The 23,199-nt window shown below is 46.2% G+C and overlaps 1 protein-coding gene across 2 annotated transcripts in view; it reads right to left on the reverse strand.

The window, feature by feature from the left end:
* Window positions 1-23,199, reverse strand: part of ELK3 (ETS transcription factor ELK3) — a 65,657-nt gene continuing 42,458 nt past the window's right edge. Inside the window, exons 3-5 of one of the 2 annotated variants that reach the window (XM_054574675.1) lie at window positions 17,057-17,836; window positions 7,019-7,141; window positions 1-391 (exon numbers count right to left, since the gene is read on the reverse strand). In XM_054574675.1, the coding sequence (XP_054430650.1) occupies window positions 293-391; window positions 7,019-7,141; window positions 17,057-17,836 (1,002 nt within the window). In that variant the 3' untranslated portion in view covers window positions 1-292. The remainder of the gene's footprint in view (window positions 392-7,018; window positions 7,142-17,056; window positions 17,837-23,199) is intronic. The other variant, XM_054574676.1, reaches the window with a different exon arrangement.

Genomic DNA, 23,199 nt, shown 5'->3' on the forward strand with positions numbered 1-23,199 from the left:
AAAACCATTAAGAAAAGTTCTTCACTGTCAACAGTGTTCAACACTTAACAGCTAAGAGGATATAAAAACAAAAACATTAAAATTCGCTTAATGCAAAACAGATTTTCATATATACTTGAATATAAAAAAGTTTTTAAAATGCTAACATATATCTAAACCATCCATGTTATGAAAAGTGCAAACCAAATTAACAGAGGGTTTCACAAAGTCCTTCTCATGACACAGGTAAACTAGCCCATGGGGACAAATTTATTTCATCAGTTAATAAGTCTTTAGCTGTAGCCAGATGTCATCAGGATTTCTGAGAGTTCGAAGAAAGCAGTACTGGAGAAGCAGCTCTGTCCAGACTGGGGACTGGCACTGGCATATGGCCATTAAGCAGTGTTGGGAACTGTAGGGGACAAAAGATTTTTAAAATAATTATTGCAAATCTGTTGGGAAGCACTTGAGTTCTTTACATTCCTAGACAGACCACAGTGGATCAGTTTCGTCATCACCCCTGTGATACAGGTAAGTGGCAAATTATTTTACAGAATGAGTAATCGGAAGACTCAGTGACGTCAGGATTAGGTACAGCAAACAGAGGATAAGGCCCAGAAAACATATTATTTTATATGCCGAGGCTACTAGGGAAAAAAATGTATATATTGCTAAAGTATATTCTAACACTATTTTTTTTTTTAAAAGATTCCAAGCTATGTAGAATGCTGATTTGTTTTGATATTAGGAAAGGGAAATTAACTGACTCTTTACATGTAAACCAGTAATTTTTAATACTGTATTTTGAAATTGGCCATCCATTTTCCAGAGTACTATACAAAGAGGCTTCCCAGTAACTGTTAAAAATGAGGAATGTTTTTATCTTAAAAGAGTAAGAAAGCAAGAACATCTTTACTTAGGGCTGAGAAATTAATTAAAATGATAATACCAAACTTCACAGAGAGGTCACCATACATTCCAAAATTTAAAGAATAATGTTAATTTCTCGTTGGTGACAACGATAAATATGACATATGCTTTGATGACTTTCAGGTCCAAAGGAAGTACAACAGCTATACTCCCCAGGGAGCAAGAATAAGTAAGGCCTCAACTAGATTTTCATTGTCTAGAATGGTATGTGTCAGAATGATCTCCTGGGCTCTCAGTGGAAATTAAATATGAAACTTCACTTAAACACTAAATATCAAACTAAAAGCCTGGCACATGTTGTAAGTACAACAAATATTTGTAAAAGGAGAAAACAGGTAATTTTCAAGCTATTTCACGTAACTGGTATGGTCTAGAGCCTTACAGTTTATCAATGGTTGTCACTTCATTTGGTATCTAGAGGCTGTAAGGTAAGTTTGGTTTTCCTCATTTTACAGGGTGGCAAAACAAGAGTTCAAATAAGTTCAGGATTGGTTAAGGGTCATAGCTAATAAGCAGTAAAGCCAAGTTTTAAACGGCACTTTCTGTGCCAAACCACCTAATTTATTTTTGGCAGGGCTTGGGGAGGGGAGTGCTCTGTAATTACTGTTTCAGTTTCATTAATGGTTACTAGCATATTCTAGGTTTTTGTTTTCTGACACGTGAGAATTTTAATTTTTTTTTACAGAATTTTACCCATTTCAACTGGGTTATAAAATGTACTTGCAAGTCTGAGCTCCTAGCTACTAATGCCATTGATTTGGGGCAGTGATTTTCACCCTTTTTCATCTCATGGCACACAAAACTAATTACTAAAATTCTGAAGCACATCAAAAAATATATTTTTTGCTGCTCTGACAAAAAATAGGTACAATTTTGATTCATTCACACTGAACAGCTATTGCTATGTTGGCTCTTGTCAGTTTTTTATTGGCAACCTAAGGGAAAAGAGGTCAGTGCCCTTAACTAAATAGTCAGGTATTGCATGTTTTCCAAATTCTTGCAGCACAACCAGTAAAATTGCTGACTCAGAGTGAACACTGGAAGAAGAGCAGGTTTTGATTTTTTACTCTTAGTTTATTTGCATCTCCTCATTTTGTCTCTCATTTTGGTTTTGTCCATCTTACTTGTTTTCAAAAGAACCGGCTCTTGAGGCAGTGAAAGACAAATACCGTATGAGTGGAACCTAACCAACAAAACAAACAAAAATATAACCAGAGACACTGAAATAAAGAAGAAACTGAAGTAATGGGGGCGGGGGGTGGGGGAAGGACACATGGACAAAGCCAAAAGGGTGGGTTCGAGGGTGGGAGGTGGGGAGGAGTGGGGCGGGGCGGGGTGGAAAACGGAGACAAGTGTGCTTGAACACTTAAACCCCCCCCAAAATTAACTTTTGGTTTGGCCTCTTAAAAATGTCAGTGATTTCTGTCCTTTGTTCTTTATCTCTCTACACTCAATTGCCACAGTTTCTCTCGGTTAGCCTGGCTTTTCTGGCGTGTTTCATGGTCATCTTTATTGACTAAACACCCCCCTCCCCCAGTCCCTTTTCTTAAACTTGCAACATTCCCCAAACTTGTCCTCAGTCTGCCTTTTCTCCTATACTGGACTCAGCAATCATGGCCTGTTGGTAGTTAGATGAACCTATACCTACCGGTGCTTCTCCCGGACAAAACTCGCTCTTCAAGTCAGTGAGAGTGGTGGCTAAGAGTAGCCCAACCCTAAACTTGAATCAGAGCTCTGCCACGTATTAACTAATGTGTGAGCTGGGTAAGCTGAAGCAACATCTCTGGACCTTAGTTTCTTTATTCAAATAGAACTATTTTGAGTATTAAATGAGAAACCACAAAAAGTGCTTAGGACAATGTCTGGCATACAGTAAATTTAACTACTGTTAGTAATTGCACTTCCAGTCTTTTAATCCTTCAGTGATTTTTTGCCTCTTCCTAATTTATATTGCCTACTTTTCAAACCCAACTAAAAGTCTTCCTCTCAATTTTATATCTAGAATATCTCCTAAATATATTCCTGTTTCCACTGTTCTCATCTAAAAGGTGATTCTTCCCTCAGTATTTGGAATACTGAAGATAGTGTAAATTTCCTCACATCTTCCCCTTACTCTTTCTGCTTTCTCTTAAAGCTGTCTTCCTCCACACTAATATCAGTGATATCTTTCTAAAACAGATATTGTCATGCTCTCCAGCTTTAAAAGCCCCCAGTTATCACTGAAGACATTAAGGTGGGAACTGGAGCATACTACTCAAGTCCCACACCTGCTTTTCCAGTGTGACTCCCCAGTACCTTCCTAAACAGACTGCATACTTTCCTATTTATACCATGCTGCTCTGTTAATCTAGAATGTGCTTTTTACTCTTTGGTAAAATCCTGTCCCTTCTTAGCTCAGGTGCCATTTCCTTGGAGCTTTGGTCCAGACCCCAGCTGGAAAGAGCTATTATTGCTGGGTGCTTACAGTATTCTGTTTAACCATCTATTATTCACATAGTAATATAACCTCTAACTCTCTGCCTCAGAGCCTTACAAACATTTGCTGGGTTAGATTTGTTGAATTAAAAATTATTGAAAACATTCTCAATTGAAAATTAGTCCCACCTTGTTTCAAGATGTATATGTACTTACTAGGCTTATTCCAAATTTGATCAAAATCTGTTTGAAAAATGGAACAGACATTCTATAGACAAAATGCCAAACTCTCCATTTGAAATGGACCTCACTTTATTTGTAAATCAAAGTTGTATTTTTAGATTTAACACAATATGTCTTTGTCATCTCTCTCTAAAACATGTCTCCATTACAAAGCATGCCTCTTCCCAGAAAGGGAAATATCCTCTCTCCTTCCCTTAAATTCTTCAGTACCTGCTAAATTCTATCAGAGGACTTTCTGTGCAAAAACTTACCAGCTCTGTCAACTGTTACTCTAAGGATTCTGATCTACTTTTCTGAATCATCACAACAGGAAATTTACCAGCATCAAGGTGTGTCCAACCTTTTGGCATCTATGGGCCACACATTAAATACACAAACACTAACAAAAACTGATGCGCAATAAAAAGGTTTTAAGTAAATTTATGATTTTGTGCTGGGCCACATTCACAACCATCCTGGGGCGTGGGTTGGACACCCTTGATAAACATTCTGGTTTTTGTTTTCCTTCCTCCAACATATTTATAGCGCATGTGGAAGAAGTTTGTTAACTTTTAAAGCAATTATTTTTATTAACAAGGGTCACTATGATACTCATCGGAATTGTATAAACCCATCATTTGAAATACCTAGTTTTAAAAATCAGAAAGTAGAGGGAGCATTTGAGACCTTGCTCCCCAGCATATGGCATCAGTTTGGCTCAAACTCCTATAAAAATTCTCAAAGAAAAAAAAAAAAAAAGTTATTCCACCCTGGCTAGTGTGGCTCAGTGTGGACTGAGTGCCAGCCTACGAACCAAAGGGCCGCCAGTTCGATTCCTAGTCAAGGCACAGGACTGGCTTGTGGGTCAGGTCCCCAGAAGAGGGCAGGAGGCAACCACACATTGGTGTTTCCCTCCCTCCCTTCCCCTCTCTCTCAAAAAAAAAAAAAATCTTTAAAAAAAGTCACTCCTCTTACTATGTTTTATTATTTACCATTTTCAAAACTAATTTCAACTTTAACCATACATACTCAACTGCTCTTATTATAGGAAGAGTAATATTTGAAAAGGTTTTCCCTTAGTCTCATGGACCCCAGTCAAAAAGACGGTCCAAGGCCCTGTTAGCTATCCAAACATGGCTGGTGTATTTTAGGGTTGTACAGGGGTAGGCAAAAGTAGATTTATACAGTTTGGGAAATAATACAACATTTAATAAATAATACAAGAAAAAACTCCTGTATTCACAACTGTAAACCTACTTTTGCCCACCAGTGTATTTTGAATGGCTCCTGGGGAGAGGAGGGGCCCATTTTGCAAAATTAAAATTCTGAGCAGGTTGCCCTTAAATGCAGCACTTTCTTCTGCAGAATTCTAAATGTAAATTGGGAATGACTGGTCTGCAGTGGTTCTCAAAGTATGGTTCCTGGAGCAGCAATATCTCAAGGAACTTAAAAGAATGTTGTCATCTGGCCCCATCCCAGACCTGAATCTCAAACTCTGGGGCGCGGCCCAGCAATCTATTTTAACACACCTTCCAGCCGATTCTGTTGCATGCTAACTTTGAGAATCACTCGTTTACAGTCGTGACTGAAGAGGATATATACATCTCCCAACCCCCAGAGCTCTGGATAGCATGGTAATGCACAGAATCACTGTGGACTTGAACCACTGTTACCAGGAGGAGTAACGGGCTGGAAAAGGTTTAGTATCTAAGGCAACATAAGCCAAGGAACTCCCAAGTAATAGTTCTCCAACGCTTCCTTGGGAGGTCACCAAGCCCTGCACCAATCAGGTGGCAGGCAGAATTTCCAGTAAGGAGGGCAGTGACTGTCCATTCATTATTCTCAAGTATCTACTGGCCCCTATGTTAGAGTCTAGGATTAGAGTAGTAGCGCAGCCCCTACTGCCACGGGGCTGCACCTACACAGGATGCAACTCCTGCTCTACTCAGGAGCCGTAATACTGGAATACCGCTGCTCCAACCTGGAGACTTCAGGAAATAAGGTCTTCCAGCTCTCCATCAAAAGATTACAGATCTAAAATCTTACTTAAACTACATTTGCTCACTGCTTTTTGCTTGCTTTTTCTAGTTTTTCGTTTCCCTGCTGAGTTATAACGGTTAGCAATCAACGTGTTGATTGTGCGCGACCATAGCTCCAATTTCTTGTGATGGGAAGAGGGCCAGGAAGAGAAACCTGATTACTGCAGGAATACAGTGACATCATGACATCCTGCCTCCACCCTACTGGGAAACCACAGAAGCAAGATAGCAATCAAAACCTCCTTAGCCCCACCCTTCTTCAAACAAGATCCTAAATCCCACCACGTACAGCTCTTTGCACAGTAGAGGTATAAATATAAACCCTGACAAGCAAAGTGACCAACTCAAAAAAGCATGGAGACCTGAACTTTTTAACCCTTACTTTCTTGGACATTTCTTGACAAATTCTTAAGCATCCATTCATTGAGTCAGTCAGTGGTAATGACTGAGCACCACTGGTGTACCAAGCAATGTGCTAGATGCCATGGCACACCGCAGTGAACGAGACGCAGCCTGGCCTCTTGAGGGCCCACAGTCGAGTGGGGGAGATCGCCAGGTGGAACAGGCCATTATAATACAAAGTGGTAAGTGCTCAATGCAACAGCATCAAAAGAACTACCACTCCTGTGGTGTGAGCCGCACTGCGGGGCAGGTGTGGGATACAGGATGCGTGAGACAGATGAGACTAGACTTAAAACAGGTGAAGAGGGGGCTGGCAGTTGATCCAGCTTTGCTTTATTCCTGTTCCTAGGATCCTTTCTGTCCTCCACACATGTTCAAACAGTAATGTCTTGGTCAGTGAGTACAAGTCAGAAAGGAAATAGTGATTTCTACCCACTAGCAACTGATGCTACTGCAAGGCCCTCATGTGTGAATGAATAATGAATGTGCTTACCTAGCACAGGGAGTGCTGCACGATAAAGTTGCTAAGACTTAGTTTTTAAACAAATGCCCTGCGTATCCCTTTTTTATTATGGAAACAAGGAGAACCTGATTATGTATCATAGAATTATACAGATAACTTTTCTACTCTAATAAGGAAAGACTGTTCACTATTTTTCATTTTCAGTCATGTTGCTGTTGACTAATTAATACTTTTAAGTCTGAGATTTTTTATAAAATACGATTTTTAAAGTATTGCCTTTTCCCTAATAAATATCCAGTTTTCGTACTTAATGAAAACTCCAGAACACTTCAAGAAGGAATTGTTCTCTTTGTGGGTATCTGCTGTGAGTACTCCATTTTCGCCCCAGTGAAAATGCCCGACTTGGAAGGCTGCCTTTTGTGTGCAGCCCCATTAACATAAAGTCCCTTCGGAAACCTAACATTTTACCCAAACCTTTGGGCAGAACTCACTGTTACCTTTGCAGACCTCACTGGGGAACATGTCCCTTAGAAGCTCATTGTTTAGAAGTTCGTTTCCGAATGCTCACCTGGAACAGCGTGTTTGGCCCTTGCAGCCGGGCAGGACTCAGTGGAGCAACTGGACTAAGGCTGCTCCAGAAATGTATGCTGGATAGCAGTGGACTCGGGGTCAGAAGCAATCCATTTGGTGTCTAGCAAAGAAAGCACACAGACAGTTTTTGATGTAGGTACCGCCTGACTCCGGCAATGAGTAGCGGTGAGGCTAGGTACACCGCCCCTGAACCAAGGAACAAGCCTCACCATCTTCAGAAAATCTGACACTTTCTGCAAGGCTGTGCACTGTTTAATTTTCTTTAATGCTAATTAGCAATTTTTAAGAGGAGAGGGGTATAGACAGTTATCTCCCCTTAAACATTCTAGAAGAAAACTTTTTCCATTGTAGCAACCTTTGTCCTGATGTTTTCCTCAACTTATCCCTCCCCCTTAGACGAAACAAGATTTAGTGTGCCACAAAACAGGGTCCCATTACAGGGCTTTGTTTTTTGTTGTCTATATTTTCTTAGTTTTCTACAGTGGACATCCATTACTTGGGTTACCACCACAAACATATTTTTAAAAGAGCCTCCCAAGCTTCATTTTCCCCTCTCAATGGCCCTTTAATACTTTAGGATTTGCTGCTAAAATACCCTGTAGCAGCTTCTTCAAAAGCACTGAACTAGGTTTTCCAGATTTCACTCCGGATGTGGGGCTGATGAGAATTCATCTCCCTGGCAATGGTTTGAAGGGGGAAAAACAAATCCTTTCTTGTCAGGTTGGGTGTAAAGCCAACACTCTGGGTTTCCCGGGAGAATGCCAAGGACTGCATTTGCTTGCACACACTCAGCAGGAGTCCTGGCCCGCAAGCCTGCTGGCGGGCAGAAGGAACGGCCAGCCCCAGCTGGTGAGTCTGCATGGCTTCAGCAAAGGCACCCTCCATTGCCCAGGGTGCTTTTGCCCCTTTGCTGACTAGAAGGAGCTCCTCAGTGGCTTTGTGGTCAGTAGGTGCTTTGTATAAGGAGAACCACATTTCAGATTGTTTCATGCTGGATGCTAAAGTGTTATTTTTCCCTAGAATTGACCTAAGCAGCTTTGTTGAATTATTGAAGAGCATTTGGCTTAAACAGAAGTTGAACGTTCTGCTCTGTTCAGTGGAATGGAGACAAACATCCCAAGGTCCTCAAACTGTGAAGCTGCTGAAAGGTAAACTAATTTATACCAAATTATTTGCATCTTTGGTTACACAGTATTTTCTACATACTGAATGACCTATAAAGTTACTAAGATAAATACCTGTTTGGGATAAGCTTCCCTTTTGCTCTAATCCAAGGCAATTTCTCAAGTGTGCCCTGGCCTTAATGGTTAAAGACTTAATGGCTCTGCCCTGACTGGTGTGGCTCAGATGGGTGTTGTCCCACAAAGGAACACGTGACCAGTTTGATTCCCGGTCAGGGCACGTGCCTGGCTTGCGGGTTCAGTGCCCAGTTAGGGCACGTAACAGAGGCAACCGATCGATGTTTCTCTCCCTCTCTTTCCCTTCCCTCCTCTAAAAATAAATAAATAAAATTAAAAAAAAAAAAAAGAAAGACTTAACAGTTCAGCATGGGCTCTGCCAGGTTTCAGAACCACTGCTTCTTAGCTAGGTAACTGCTCAATGCCTCAATTTCCTACTCTACAAAGTGGGGAGGAAAATGCCTACATTATAAGATTGCTGGGAAGACGAAGTAAGATGACCCATGTAAAGCTCTTAATATGTACCTGGCACAGCAAATGCTCAACAAAGTGTTCAAGACAGTTATCGTTAGTAATTAATTAGAAGTCTGCCTGACACACTAAATGTATTCATCTACTCATGGGAGCAACTCTCAACTGCACGTAGAAAAGTACTTAATGCTCTGCAATAGACCAGCCAGTCTCGTCAGCTGGTACTCGGCGGCTCCTCTCAGTCCGGTAAGGCTCAAGTCCACGGGCTCAGGTGATCTGAGATCTAATATTTGCATGTTGCTCTGGAGTCCAGTCCCACCCACAGCATGCCACATTAACGTTTAATAACCACTGTGTTCAGTGCTTCCTTGTTTAGCCACCAGTGGAGACCTCAAAGCTCTGAAGACATAGTGAGTCTTCTAAACTACAAAACCTAGCTAGCTTTCTCTCATCCATGGCCATAAATACACACCCATTCTTTTTGAATCCTTCGAGCTATGTACAGAGTGTAGCATTTATATTTTCACAGTCTAAAATTAGTACCCATGTCTGGATTTGAGATGTTAGCACATATGTTTTTCTAAGGGATACAGATGTATTCAGAAGACAGTAGCCCTCTGTTTCTCATGCTTCATGTCTGAAATGCCTTTCATAATACATGCAAATGAATATCGTGAAGTGACTTCATCCACTTCTCTCCCTCCCATTGCTGATCCCCCTGAAGATGCTGTGGCCTTAAAGAAAGAACTATCTGGTGTCTCTTTTAAGGAAAGTTTTTATAAAGCCTGCCCTGGGTTATCTCAAGTTCCGTGTGAGCTTTCAGAGCATCTCCCCACAGCTCCTGGAATCAGGCAGGGAGGGCTGAGCCTAAGGGCTGGAGGCTGATGAAAGAAACCACTGCCAAATGCCTGCTTCCTCTCCCACGCGCCTTTTCAACGGCAAGGAGTTCCCAACCCTGTCAGCTGCCAGGCCGATGCCCTAAGGCCCAATGGCAACCGGTGTTCACTTTCAAGGATCTCATTTTCCTCCTGCCAGGATCTCATTTTCATCCATCCTTCCCGCTTAGCTCTTCCATTTAATAGTGAGTCTCCTAAAAAGCGCACATGTCTGGACTAAAACCTGTTGTGCTGGTGTCCAGGCATGCCACACACCAGGGTGCCCTCTGACCTCCTCCTCCTCCCTACCCCTGCCTCCCTGTGCCCATCAAAGTGCCACCACCTCAAAGGGGACTGTCCTGCTCTCTCTTCAACCAGATGCCACTGCTTTTTCTGAATTCTTGTAACACTTTATAACCACCTCTTTGAAGCATGTTCTGCCTCATGGTATGGGGTAATAATTTGCATATTTTATTATGCCTCTTTCTGTAACCTTTAAGATATTGTACCTTGCTCATCTTTGTTCCACCTGTAGTACACAGCTTCTAAATACTTGATGAGCTGAAGGGATCTGTAACTCTAGGCATGTGCCCTCGCTTCTCACCTGTTGGACATCTCCACTTGGAATGCCCCACGTGTTCAAACTGGAATTTACCGCCTTCTTTCCAAATCTAGTGTTTCTTATGACTCCTCCATTTCTATCAAAGTGCCACCATTTATCTATCCACCCAAGAAATCCTGTACATAGTATGTGTCATGTGCCAGAGATGCAACCCAACCCTGCATCCTAGTCACCAAGGTGCAAAATGCCTTCCCCTTGCCACAATCTCTGGGCAGGATCTGTGGATCCTTCCTTGAGCTCATTCCTCTTATCTCCTGGTGCATAAGTACAACCTCCTTAGCCGCAGCTCTGGGTTCTGCCATAACCTGGTTTCAGACACTCCCTAATTTCCTCCTATGAGCCCTCCTACTTTGCTTGGTATGTCCTGAACTTATCTAACAGACATAAAGAACCACAGAATCTCGACCGACCAGTTCTTGAGCAGAATTCATTCCAGAACTTCCCTGACCACCCAGCCCACAGCTCCCTGGGCTAGAGCCACCACTGCACAGGTGAACTCATCTGCTTCCATGGTTTTAACCACACCTTCCACACTGAAGATTCCCTAACATATCTCTAGTCTCACACTCTCTCCTTAACTCCAGTTGCAGCAGGATGTTTCCACCTGACTCAACATGGCCCAAGGTGAGCCTGTAACCTTGCCCTTTGAATTTAATTCTTCCTCCCACACTCCTCAGACTCAACTTCAGTTTCTCCCCTTCCACCTCCACACCCGGTCACAAAGTCCTGTTGCTGGCATTCCCTTTGTGTCTCTCAGATCCATCACCTTTGGCCCCATCCCACTGTCAGAGCCTTAGATCCTCATCACTGTCTCTCACCTGGAATATTGTAATAGTATCCTAACTGGTTCCAGCCTCACTTCCGCCCAATCTGTGCCATCAGGACGATTTCTAAAACACAATTTGGACTATGCCACTCATAGCCCATCTCCTACCCATTCCTTCGTCTTTAGAATTTATCTTCCCTCGCTTCCTAAACTACTGTACTAAGCCGTTTCACACCATTCTGCCTTGGCTCAAACTCTTCCTCTGCCCACAATGCCCTCTGCACCTCATCTGCCAGATAAGTTGCTACGATCCCTCAGCACCCTGCCCAAGTGTGTTCGCCCCGGCCACGAAGCGCTCTCGGCATCCTTCCCCCTCCCCAGCAGAGTTAATACCTTCCTCCTCAGTATTCCTTTTTGCCTACGTATTCCTTCTGTACCACCTCTGGGACGCTCGTTTGCCCAACAACTTAAGGTAAGTTACCCCTATCAGGGATGGCCTAATTCACATTTGTATCTCCAGCTCTCCAAGCATAGCAGCCAACACGGAGTGCTCAGCTCACGTTTGCTGAATTGGACTAAATGATCCTTCCCCCGCTATTCCCAAGCTGCTTCTCTTACTGTGTGTTTGACCCAGACAGGCTCTGTCTTGTCTGTGTGTTTACCTTGTTGTCACGGCGAGCTCCCATCTTCATGAAAATAGGTACTTACGCTTTTGGTGTCCTTTCTATGCTTCAAATAATGCTCAATAATTATTTGTTAATAGAGTCTAATAGGAATTTTTGTTTGCCTTGACCTACACCTCCAGCAGCTGTTAATTTCCCATCAAAACAAGACTAAATTCCTCAGCCAGTTGTTGGGTCCGCTATACCACCACCCTAACTTCTGCACTGCCCCGTATTCTTTACCTACTGAGTAGCAGCTGTAAGCTCCTGAGAGCAGGAACTGTGTCTCTCTCGCTCACTTGTATCCCCAGGTGTCTAGCAAAAAGCAGGGGGGGGGGGGGCGGCGGGATAGTTATTCAACAGTTATTTCCCAAATGAGTTAACAAATAGTAACGATTCCTTAGCTGGCTGACTAAAAGGGATATGCAGGTACTCTTGAGCTGCGCAACAAGAGCTCTTGCAGGTTCCTTGATTTGGCGATTTGAGGTACTCTGAAGTCATAAAGGAGAGGATATCGGGATGTCCATTCAACAGTTTGTTGTACCAACAAGCATCTCTAATCTTAATCTCCCACAGATGCCAACAGAATCCATGACAATGACACTTGGGGGTTAAAAAATAATCCACAAGTGAAAGGTGACAACAAATCCCTGGAAACTCCTAAAGTTGTCATAATTCAAATAAAACATGTGGTTTTTAAGGCCTTTAAAGGAGAAGCAGAATCACACAGAAGTGTGTGTCGTACTGAATGTGCTGATCTTAAGGGGGACAAAATAGAGAATTCTGTAAGGGTCTAGGGCGGGTATGATAAGTGGGTAGAGAAACAAAGGAATAAGGCTGGGAGTAGGGAAGAGGCTGGAGAACCACGAAGGATCAAATGCAAAGGAAAAGGAGGAGGAAGAGATAGGTCCCAGGGTGGAAAGAGGGTGCCCAGAGCTGGGAGAAGCAAGAACCTGCAACAGGGAGTGTCAAGTCATGCAAAACTGCCAGTGACATCTTCCAATGCAAAGCTCCTAATAGGACAGCCTCGTCACTGAAGGGTCAGTGTGGAGAAAGCTGCAGGCAGAGCAGGGAAGTGTTAGGGAGAGTGCGATGCAGGAAAAAGCACACTTTGTATCTCCTGTGATAATGGCAGGAGAGACAATAAGATAGGAACCACCCTGGAGCTGGGGTAGGAGACAATATACCCTGATTGCTCTTCAATGCACATGTCCATTTTCCTCAACTCCCACTTTAGGAGTTTGGCTGAAAGTTGTTCCCTCCACCAGGAAATGCAGGAAGGTTTCAGCATTTCGGTCCTCAGTGAACTGTCCCCACGCCATTAGTGCTAATCCAAGGCTCCTGCTAGGAGAGCAGCCTGGGGCACGCTTGCTCAGACTCTGATGGTGAGTTCATGCTCCGCTGCCGCACTTACCTGAGCTGAGCGTCTTAAACATGACACGTGAGGTGAACACAGGTCTTGGCACAAAGCCTCTGATTCTGAACCAACTTTGTTAAAAGATGAGAAGGGAGAGAGCGGATGGAAGAGACAAAGGGAGGGAAGAGGGACAGACGACACAAGGTGCAGAAGATACAGAGGATCGGAAGGTCCAGCCGGCACCATTAGGGCTTCCACGGCACCTGGCCGGGAACCAGGAGGGTTTCGCATCCTGGTCTCTCCTCCGTCTCATTTTCTGCAGCTCATGCCACCGGAGAGAACACGCATACTCTTCCCGCTACAGTCCAGGGATGACCTCGCTAGTCTGGCAGTTATTACCCTTGGCAGCTGAGCTCCAACTTTCTCTCTGCTCGGTACGCAGCCGGCTTTTGTATTTCCACTTTTCAGTGCCTCACTGTCCACGCCTGGGGGGCCTTGGACGATCATCATGTCTGTCTACATTAGTCATCTGGTTCCCTAAACACTCACAAACAAGAGCCTTCTCAAGTGCACATCGTCCAGGGCCCAGCAGATGCACCCCAAGTATTTTCGATGGGAGTGGCTGATGATTTTCATGCGCGTCATTTCGTAGATGAAATTTCAAATCTGAATGTGGACTTATATGAGGTATGTGATTTAATAAGGTCCCCAGAGGGCACTGCAACCACAAGACCCCGGTCACGCCAAGACTCTCCTCATCCTACCCTTGTTCCTCCCATGTTTCTAGCTGAAAAGTGACGGAATTATTCTTACAATAAATAAGTAAAATATAAATAAGTAGTTCTTGGAATAAACTAAATTCTTGGGAATTTCATTTTCAGGGTATCAAGTTATTCCAGCACAGCGTTCACCTCTTCCAAGGCCAGCTGCTGGGAAAAGTTTATAGGAGGTTCCCATGGGGAACCAGATGCTTATGTGCCAACAGTGTCACGCCGCGCACCTCAGAAGGGAGCAGCGTTTCTGTGACACAGGTGCGAGGCTGGGAGGGAAACCGGAGCTGGGGCAGCCTGTGGGAGGAAAGCTGCAAGCGCCCTGCAGGTGGAGGGGGGGCCCCCAGAGCAGAGTGGGAGCAAGGGGAAGTCTCGCTCCTGTCCCCTGGGGGCGATTTCAGGAACACCGCCCGCAGACGTCCATCCGCAGTATGGCGGCCCCTCCGAGAGTCAATGCTGGAGGAAGACCCACGAGTGGGTCGGTTCCTGGAGCACACAAAGCAGTTCCTGAAGTAATGGAATCCCGGGATCCAAATCCTACACTGACTCCAGGCCTACCCTAAATCCTCGGAGATGTGAGGCTTGTCAAGTAAAACCACATGAAGTGTGTGACTGTCTCGTCACATGCTGTGCAACTGAAACTAATACAAAATAATATTGGATCTAAACTGTCATTAGGTGAAACTGCACGACCGTCCTGTCTGGTCTCAGAGAAACCACTGGGTAAACACCGCGCCCGCCCGCCTGAGTCCTGCCCTTTCTCTGCTCCCTCTGGTTTCTCCCTCACTGCTTCTCCCCCTCCGCGCCAGCCACCCTTGGCCACCCACACCTGTGCCAGGTGCAGAGCGGGCACTGCTAGAAGGTGAGGGCACTTCAAGTCCTGCGAGCAGGCCCTCCCCACAGGCCGCCCGCGCCTCCTGTGAACCTGTTCAGAGCACTGCGCGGTGCGCTTTCTTCACGCCCCACCGCCACCCAAAGGCCCGCTCTCAGCCCCGGCCCCCGCTTCCCCTCTCCTGCCCCGGGTCCGGACCTTGCCCTGTGCCTCCTTCCTTCCGGAAGCCCTTGTCCCGTTTCTGGGACTCCCGCCACTAACTCACACTTCACAGCGTGAACCCTTACAGGTTGGCCGAGGACCATTCACTCCCATCTGCCGAAGGCACAGCTCACCTGGCTTTCCTATGCTTTTCCCTCCCTGCTTTTAGGCCAATTCTAGAAGGTTCTGCTTCCCCATCCTGAGATTTGCATCCATTCGTTTGCGTCCACCCTCTGTCCCCATCTCACGTCAGGGTCCCTCCTCTCCTCAGCCCAGCCATACACCACCCTTAGTCCCACTGAGTGCAGCCACCCTATATTCGGGGCGTCCAGGCCCAAAACCACAGGGCTCGCCTGAGCCAATTTCCTCCAACACCACTACAAGGCTGGCAACGGTCTCCATGTGCTCAGAGCCAGAGAAACGGGCTCTCAGAGAAAGCAGATACTGAAATCAGAGTTGGCCTTGGCCTGGCTTGAAACCTCGCTAAACCTCGCAGGGGTAAACACAAAGCTGGCCAGGGGAGGGGATCTTTAGCCCGTCCACCCTGGCCCCACTTCTCGTGTTACTGTGCTGAAGCATTTACTCGGCAGTCCTTAGGCACCGGCAGTTCGCGTGAGCTGACACCAAATCCCTGGGCCACCGGCTTGGGAGAAGCCACAGAGAGGAAAACAGCCAAGAGCTGCTTTCAATTGCTTTGCAGACTTACAATCAAGGCCAACTGGGCGTTTCCCCAGCGAGTATCAATGCCCAGAGCATTTTACTTAGGAGCACGGATTCTGGAGCAGACGAACTGGATTCAAATTCGTTTCTACCACCTATTAGCTGCACTGTGCCTCACTGACGTCAGCTGGAAAAATGGGGCAATGATAGTATGTACTTCACAGAGCTGAAAAATAACCAACAAATGCAGTGTCTAGACTAGTGCGGGGCATACATGAAAACCTCAATATATATGCCGCTGCTGCTAAGGACGTCACGGTGACAGCACAGACACTGTTCCTACCCACGTCAAGCATGCCCCCTACCTGGAGCCACAAGCTCCATGACAACAAGCCCTGCCAGCTGCAGCTAGCTCTCCTACCGTGGCGGTCACCCCATTTAATCCTCACAATAATCCATTTCACAGATGTGGAAGCAGGCTCCGAGATCAAGCAGCCAGTTGCAGTCTACCAAATGGAATAGCCAAGAACCGAATCCAGGTCTGTGACCCTGAAGCCAATGAGCTTAACGCTGCCATCAAAATGCATCCAGTTTTCCAGAGGAAGCAGAACAGGGTTTACCGAGCACGTGCTTTGTTTTTGCCCTGTAATTGCCAGCTGGATAAGAAAGAGCATCTGAATGTAACATTTAAAGGAAAAGGCTGCCGCCCTGGCTGGTGTGGCTCAGTTGGTTGGAGCGTCGCCCCAGGAACCGAAAGGTCTCAGGCTCGATTCCTGGTCAGGGCACATACCCAAGTCGTGGGTTCAGTTCCCGGTCAGATCAGGGCACATGCCTGGGTGGCGGGTTCAGTCCCCGGTTGGGCGCATCCAAGAGGGAACCAATCGATGTTTCTCTCTTGCATCGATGTTTCTCTCCCTCTCTCTCCCCCCCTTCCTTTCTCCCTAAAAAAGCAACGAAAAAATGTCCTCAGGTGAGGATAAAAAAAAAAGAAAGAAAGAAAAAGGCTGGCTTCTTGTTGGAGTTAATAGCTCTGAACACTTTCTTGTTCCCTGAGTTTGCTTTCCTCTCCCTGCTGACGTGGACCTGGGTTTCCTGCCAGAGCGCTGCTCTGGCTGAAGAATCTCTTCCTCAACGTTTGGTAGGGCCATTACTGTCCCTCAGTACTATTTCTTATTAGGGGCTATAGGACCACACAGCTTCACACTGACAACAGCAAGGGCTGCAGCAGTGAACTTCTATTTCCTTATTTAACAGAAAACAAATGGCTACTCCTCAAGTTTTCCCCCCAGAGAGGATGGGAAATGCCTTCCAAATGCCTTCCAAAATGTCACTCGGCCCGCACAACCTTCCCTAGGAAATTGCTGGGTCTGCTCTGAGGGTCAGTGTGCACGTTCCATCTTTTCATCACTTCAGGCCCCGAAAAGCCAGAAGCCAACCAAGCTTCCCGCTGTAGCCAATATCTCACCTTTCCTCTTGTGGATACCTGGGTCTGGGGGTGGAAAAATACCTTCCCTTCACATTCACACAGGGACTCTGCCACACAAGGCCCTCAGATGATCTCTGGAAGGCAAGGCAGCTCTTCCTTCCTGGCCCCGAAGCCCGAGTCTGGGTGGGCTCTTACCTGTGCGGTGAAGAAGGCTGGGGTGAGGGAGCCCGAGGGCAGGGCCGGGCTGTTGAGGGCGATGGAGCCGAGGTCAGTGCCGGAGAGCACCAGCGGAGGTGCGGAGATTTCCAAGCCTTTGGGTTTTTTGGCCTTTGGGGGAAGAGATGGAGACCTGGTCTTGGAGCCCGATGACAGGTTCAAGGGCTCTAGGGAATCCGAGTCATGGCAGGCGGCCTCCAGGAAGAGGCTTCTGTGTTCAGAAGGGAGGGGCGAGTTGGGAGACAGGGACGGCGACCGAGACGAGGAGGGTGAGGCGGACGAAATGCTGGCGGCGTTTGGCAACATTAAAGAGGAGATCTTGGCTGAGACGGAGGAGGCCAGGAAGGCCTCAGACGTGGAGGGCAGGGACACCACGGGCCTGCTGACGTGCTTGTCGGTCTTATTGGTCACAAACCTGATGACAGTCCTGACTTCTTCCACAGGAGGGCTGTCTTCCGGTGGTTCCTCCAGCTTCTCTGTCTTGATGGCCTTGAAGGATTCCGGTGGGTTCTGCAGGGAATTAATGGTGAAGGACGAGTACAGGCCTGAGTGGATGTATTCGTTGCGGCTCGTGCCTTTGAGGGCTGACAAGCCATGTCTGTGCGCCTCGCGGCCCTCGGGAGGCGCCTTGCAGTCCCTGTCCTGCAGCAAAAGGCTCTCCCGGCTGATCTCCACGGCGTGGGGGTCCATTTTCAGTATCTCCGGGAAAGAGACAAACTTGTACACAAACTTCTGCCCAATCACCTTCTTGATGATGTTCTGTGGATAATACAAAAGGAGACATCGAAAAAATCAGTGCACCGGAGAAAGCAAGGAAGAGCTGCAATAGAATGGGGACGGTGCCGGTGGCAGCGGCACCAGAACATTCCTGAGTCACACGTCTTGGCTACAGTGTAGCAGAAAGGACTAAAGCGGGGGGCAGAATTAGACTGGCCTTCTGGTTCTGCCGATTACTAATGGTGTGATCTTCAGCAAACTGTAGTTTTCAGTTTCCTCACCTGTTCAGTGGGCATTATTATTGTACCTAATACTGTGATAGCTGCTATTTATTAAGCACTTACTGTGCAGCTGGCATCTGTGCATGTGTTATCTCATATAATCTGTACAGCAATCCTGAGAGGAAGGTATTATTAAACTCCCATTTTTAAATTCAGGACAGTAAGCTTAAGAAGGCTTAAATAACCCACACAGCCACATGGTAGGTAAGTGGTAGAGACAGCATTTCCTTCACCATAATACAGTATTGTCTCACCTACCTCTGGGACTTGTGAGAATTCAATGAAATAATAATGGGAAAGTATGCTGTAAGCTGGACGGCGTTCTAGAAGCGTAAGTTATTATCACCAAACACCACAATGTTTTCTTAAATCATGTAGCCATTTTTTCCTGTTTTAATTTTCTGCCAAGAAACGCACTGGAGGAAAGCAAACTGTCTGCTTTGATATTTACGGTGCTCATCCAGTGGTTGAAGTCGCTAGCATCCACTTCTGGCTCTTTGGTATACGGCGCCGGTCCTCAAACAGGAGGGTTGAAATGAAAACCAATAATCACTGCAAGAATTTTCCTGCCCCTTGGGGAGAATGGACTTCATATTAAAGGCTGAATATGGTGTTTGAGGTTTATTAAATCGGAATGTCAGCAAATAGCTCTCCAACGCTCGTGGGGTCCAAGGGGCTCAAGGGAGACAAAGACGGTCTTCCCTGCAGCACAAGGAGCTGGCGGCGCCATCCCGTGGGAAAGGACTCAGTAGGTTTCCTTATAAACTGTCCCTCCTAAAACATGGGTATGGATGACGATTTTTAAAAAATCATAGGGGAGAAATGAGCTTGAGAAGGAGCTCCTACTGAGTGCCTACTCTGTCCCGGGCGTTGGACACAGGCTAGCTCCTTTGCTCTCACACTACCCCTCTTGGAGATTTCATCCTCATGACATCCGCTGAGAGAGGGGGAGGAATCTGCCCAGGAACCGCTAAGCTCCACTCACAGGACAGCCTAAGGTTTTTCACATTCCCACACAAATTTGGGGGAGAGAATCAAAGAACCTCTCAGTAGAGACAACTTTTTTTTAATTGAGCTATAGCTGATACATAACATTATATGAATTCCAAGAACACAACATAATGATTTGCTATCTGCGTATTTTGCAAAATGATCACCGCAATAAATCTAGGTAACATCCACCACTACACCGAGTTATGAAATTTGTTATCCTTGTGATGAGAACTTTTAAGATCTACTCTCTTAGCAACTTTCAAAGATACAACAGAGACGAAAGTCATTTACATTTTGATGTTCCTTTTATGATCCTAGTGTGGTGTATGTTTCTGCCTTCTCTCTTACTACATTACAGCATGCTAAGCAGCCTTCAACCTTAACTGGGGCCTACGTTCCAGAAGAGAATTTAGCTAGCAGTCAGGAGGGAAGGGCGTATTTACCAAACCACTGAGATTTGCGAGAAGCAATTCCTCAGGGCAGGCCTCTAAGGGAGTGACACATGAGGCCCCCATTCAGCACCGGAAATCCCAACACCACCAATCCTGGCAAATCCAGTGCCACACACGGGAAGCTCAGCTGCTGGCACATTCGACTGGAAGCTGAACAATTTGTTCCAGCATCATTCTGGCACCTGGGGCTGCAATTTTACCCACCGAATCCCATTTATTCTGCCTGACCTCATTCTACACTCAACAGTAGAGAAACCGAAAGGCACTTAGAAGCCATCAGAGAACTTTGGGAAACATAAAAGTCCCACCTGGGTCTAACTGGCAGCATCTCTGTAGGTGACACACCAGGCCTGGGTAGGCAATATGCCCGGGAGAAATCAGCTCCCAGCAGGGAAGGGTTAAATGAGGGTGCCAGTACGTGCCACCTGACCCAGAGTCAGTTCCTGGAGAGAAGGAAGCATCCTTGCCTGGTGTGTACCTCTGCTAAAATTCTAAGGTATTTTAATATTTCTCTCCCTGGGGGGAGACCTTTTTTATTCTTTGCTTGAGCATGCATTGAAACTGAGTGAATTATTAGAGCCTAAAGAATTACACAGAAGGAAAAAGAAACCGTATGGTCTGAATCATTTTTTTTAAGTACCAACCTTGAGTTTTATTATGATACTCGGGACATAATGCCTGAGCAGGTAACTGCATTCATAAGCAAACCGAGAAGTAATTTGGGGCTGATATAAAAACAATAAAAACGTCTCTCCTCCTCAAAAAATAATTGGGAATGGAAAGGCAATCTCAGGGAGAGAGCTGGGACTCAAGGGAGCAAGAAGAACATAAAGAACCACCCCCATGACTGCCAGCTGACAAATGGATAAACAAAACAGTGTATTCACGTAACAGAATATTATCCAGCCATGGCGAGGAATGACATTCTGACACATGCTACAATGTGGGTGTGCCCTGAGTCCATGTGCCAAGTGAAAGAAGCCAGACACAAAAGGCCACGTGTACAGTTGATTCTATTTCTATAAAATATCCAGGCCAGACAAGTCTGTAGACAGAAAGTAGATTGGTCATTTCCTAGGTTTTGGGGGTGAGTGGGGGAATTGAGGGGTGCCGCTTAAAAGGGGAGTAGTGAAAATGTTCTAATGTTGTGCTGATGGATGCACAGCTCTGTAAATATACTCAAAGCCACTGCACTGTTGTACCTTACATAGGTGAACTGGATGGTATTTGAAGTATACTTCAAAACAGCTATTTTTAAAAAAAGAACACAAGGAATCTTTTTTCCTAAGTTCATTGAAATATAACTGACATATAACATTGTCTAAATTTAAGCTGTACAATGCGATGATCTAATGCACTTATATACTGCAAATGATTACCATAGTTGGGTTAGTTAACACCCCCATCACCTCACATAATTACCATTTCCTTTTTGTGGGGAGAACATTTAAGACCTGCTTAGTCTCTTAGCCACCTCCAAGTATACTATACAGTATTGTTAACTAGAGTCAGCATGCTGCACATTCTGTGCCTGGAACGTGTTCATCCTACCACTGGAAGTTTTACCCTTTGACCAACATCTCCCCGTTTCCCTCAGGCCCCCGCCCCCGGCCCCTGGCCCCCAACCCCTGGCCACCATCAACCTACTCTCTGTTTCTAGGAGTTTGTTTGTTTTTAGATTCCACATAAAAGTGAGATCATATTGTATGGTCTTTCTCTGAATGACTTCCTTCACTTAGCACAATGGCCTCAAGGTCCATCCAGAACATGAGGAATCTTAAGAACTTTCCACGTTTAAATGGAAGATGGAAGGGACCTTCTATGGATGCACATCAACTGGCACAACATGCCAAACCCTCCCCTGAATATAAAAAATGCAGCTGCCTCAAAGGGCACTGACCTTGGCCACAGCAAGAAGGGCCCGCCAGTCGCTACTGCCTCCCCCAGGTTACTCAGTGACAGGGATGGGGACAATATACAGAGCTGACCAAAAGGAGGAAGAAACAGCCTTTAGAAAGAATGAGGATAGGTCTCACAGAGGGAAGGAGTGGTGCATACCAGCTCCACACCCAGGATCTCTGCTGACATGAGGGGAGCAGGCAAGGAAAGAGCCCCCGCGCACACACACCAGGACACCCAGAGCTGGCAAACTGCACAGAGGGACTGAGGCAGCGGGTGCCGCGCGGCTGGACTGACAGCCCCTTCCTACTCCACAGCCCCTGTCCCAGGGCTGACTCCGAGACAGTATGGAAAGCATGTGCATTTGAAGATCTCTCTGGGGTCTCTGAAGGGAGGTGTCAAGGGTTTGCCCCAAGCGGAGTTTGCTGGAAAACTAACAGTATAGGGAACAATCACAGGCAGTATTTGCTGAGCACATGTATCTGTCAGGCTGTATACTAAGAACCTGACCACCTTTGTCTTGTTTAGCCCTCAGAGAGACTGGAGCTACTATTGTGCGCACTTTAGAGATGGACAAACTGAGGCTCAGAGGGCATAAATTGCCAATGATCACACGCTAGTCCTTGGGCAGCGTGGTCCCAGAGCGCATGGCTGCAGTGGAAAGTGATACAAGACTCAGGCTGACATAGCCCAGGACATGAGAGCACATGGCGACAGGCTCTTATTATGGAAAGGGATGAAGGTATTTAGGAGAAGCCTGATTTGTTCACCCCTTCCTCCCAGACTCACAAGTGTTTGTTGCTTACAGTTGCCTGGTAACCTGACAAATGCTGTCTGTGTCTGGTTGAGCTAAAAGACTCTCTCCAGTGTGGTTTTAGAGGGACAGTTGTACGCGTCCGCTTCCCTTCACACAGCCAGGGCCAGCCGCTTTGCTCTTAATTTTCCATTACGCGGGTATTCACTGCCGGTGTGGACCGCCGGTGTGACCCAGCGTTCCGCACTGAGGTTACAGGCAGCAAGGACGGGCCACCTCCAGGGAGGGGGACAGCCATAGCCACCTACACACCCCCAAGTGGCAGTTCGAGGTGACAGTGAAGGCTCGGGTCCCAGAACTGCTCCTGCCATCCCCACATCTCAGCTGGTGCTTTGAGAGGGCAGGAGCCGGGGGCGGGGCGGGGAGGCGGGGGCGCCGTCCACGTCCACGTGGGCAGGAGGACGGCCGACTGGGGCCAAGGAGCCCATCCCGACTCACCAGCCAGCTCTGGCAGGGGAGGGTCTCCCAGGCTGCTCCACTCCAATGGGACGGAGGACACTGAGAGAAGAGGTCACATGTCCACTTCCCTCAGTGTTGCCTGCTGCCCTGCCAGGTCACAGGCTTACTGGTAAAAACAGGCGTGTCTGCAGGAGTGTTTACACACATGTACATACCTCCTGCCTTCTCCCACCGAAGAGGAAGCCCGGCCTGTTCCATAATCCCATGTGGTGGATAAATCAGAAGTGTCTACTAAGGATTTTGATTTTTTAAAACATTATACATGGTGTTTTTAAAACATTATACATGGTGCTAGGTAATGAAGGGATGCTTATCAAATTGAATTTACCTTCTTAATTTTGATGTTATTAAGGATAATGTTAACCACATGTTTGTTGAGTGAATAACTCTCCCTGGGGAGACAACTGGCCCAGGCAGGAAGCCAGCGGCTTCGCCCCGCGAGGGACACAATTTCCCATGGCTAACCCCCAGGATGGTTAAAACTCCATGTGACTGCATCCCAAACAT

This window comes from Pteronotus mesoamericanus, unplaced genomic scaffold (genome assembly GCF_021234165.1).
Source record: "Pteronotus mesoamericanus isolate MK-2021 breed Mesoamerican mustached bat unplaced genomic scaffold, CSHL_Meso_final contig_263, whole genome shotgun sequence".
NCBI lineage: Eukaryota > Metazoa > Chordata > Mammalia > Chiroptera > Mormoopidae > Pteronotus > Pteronotus mesoamericanus.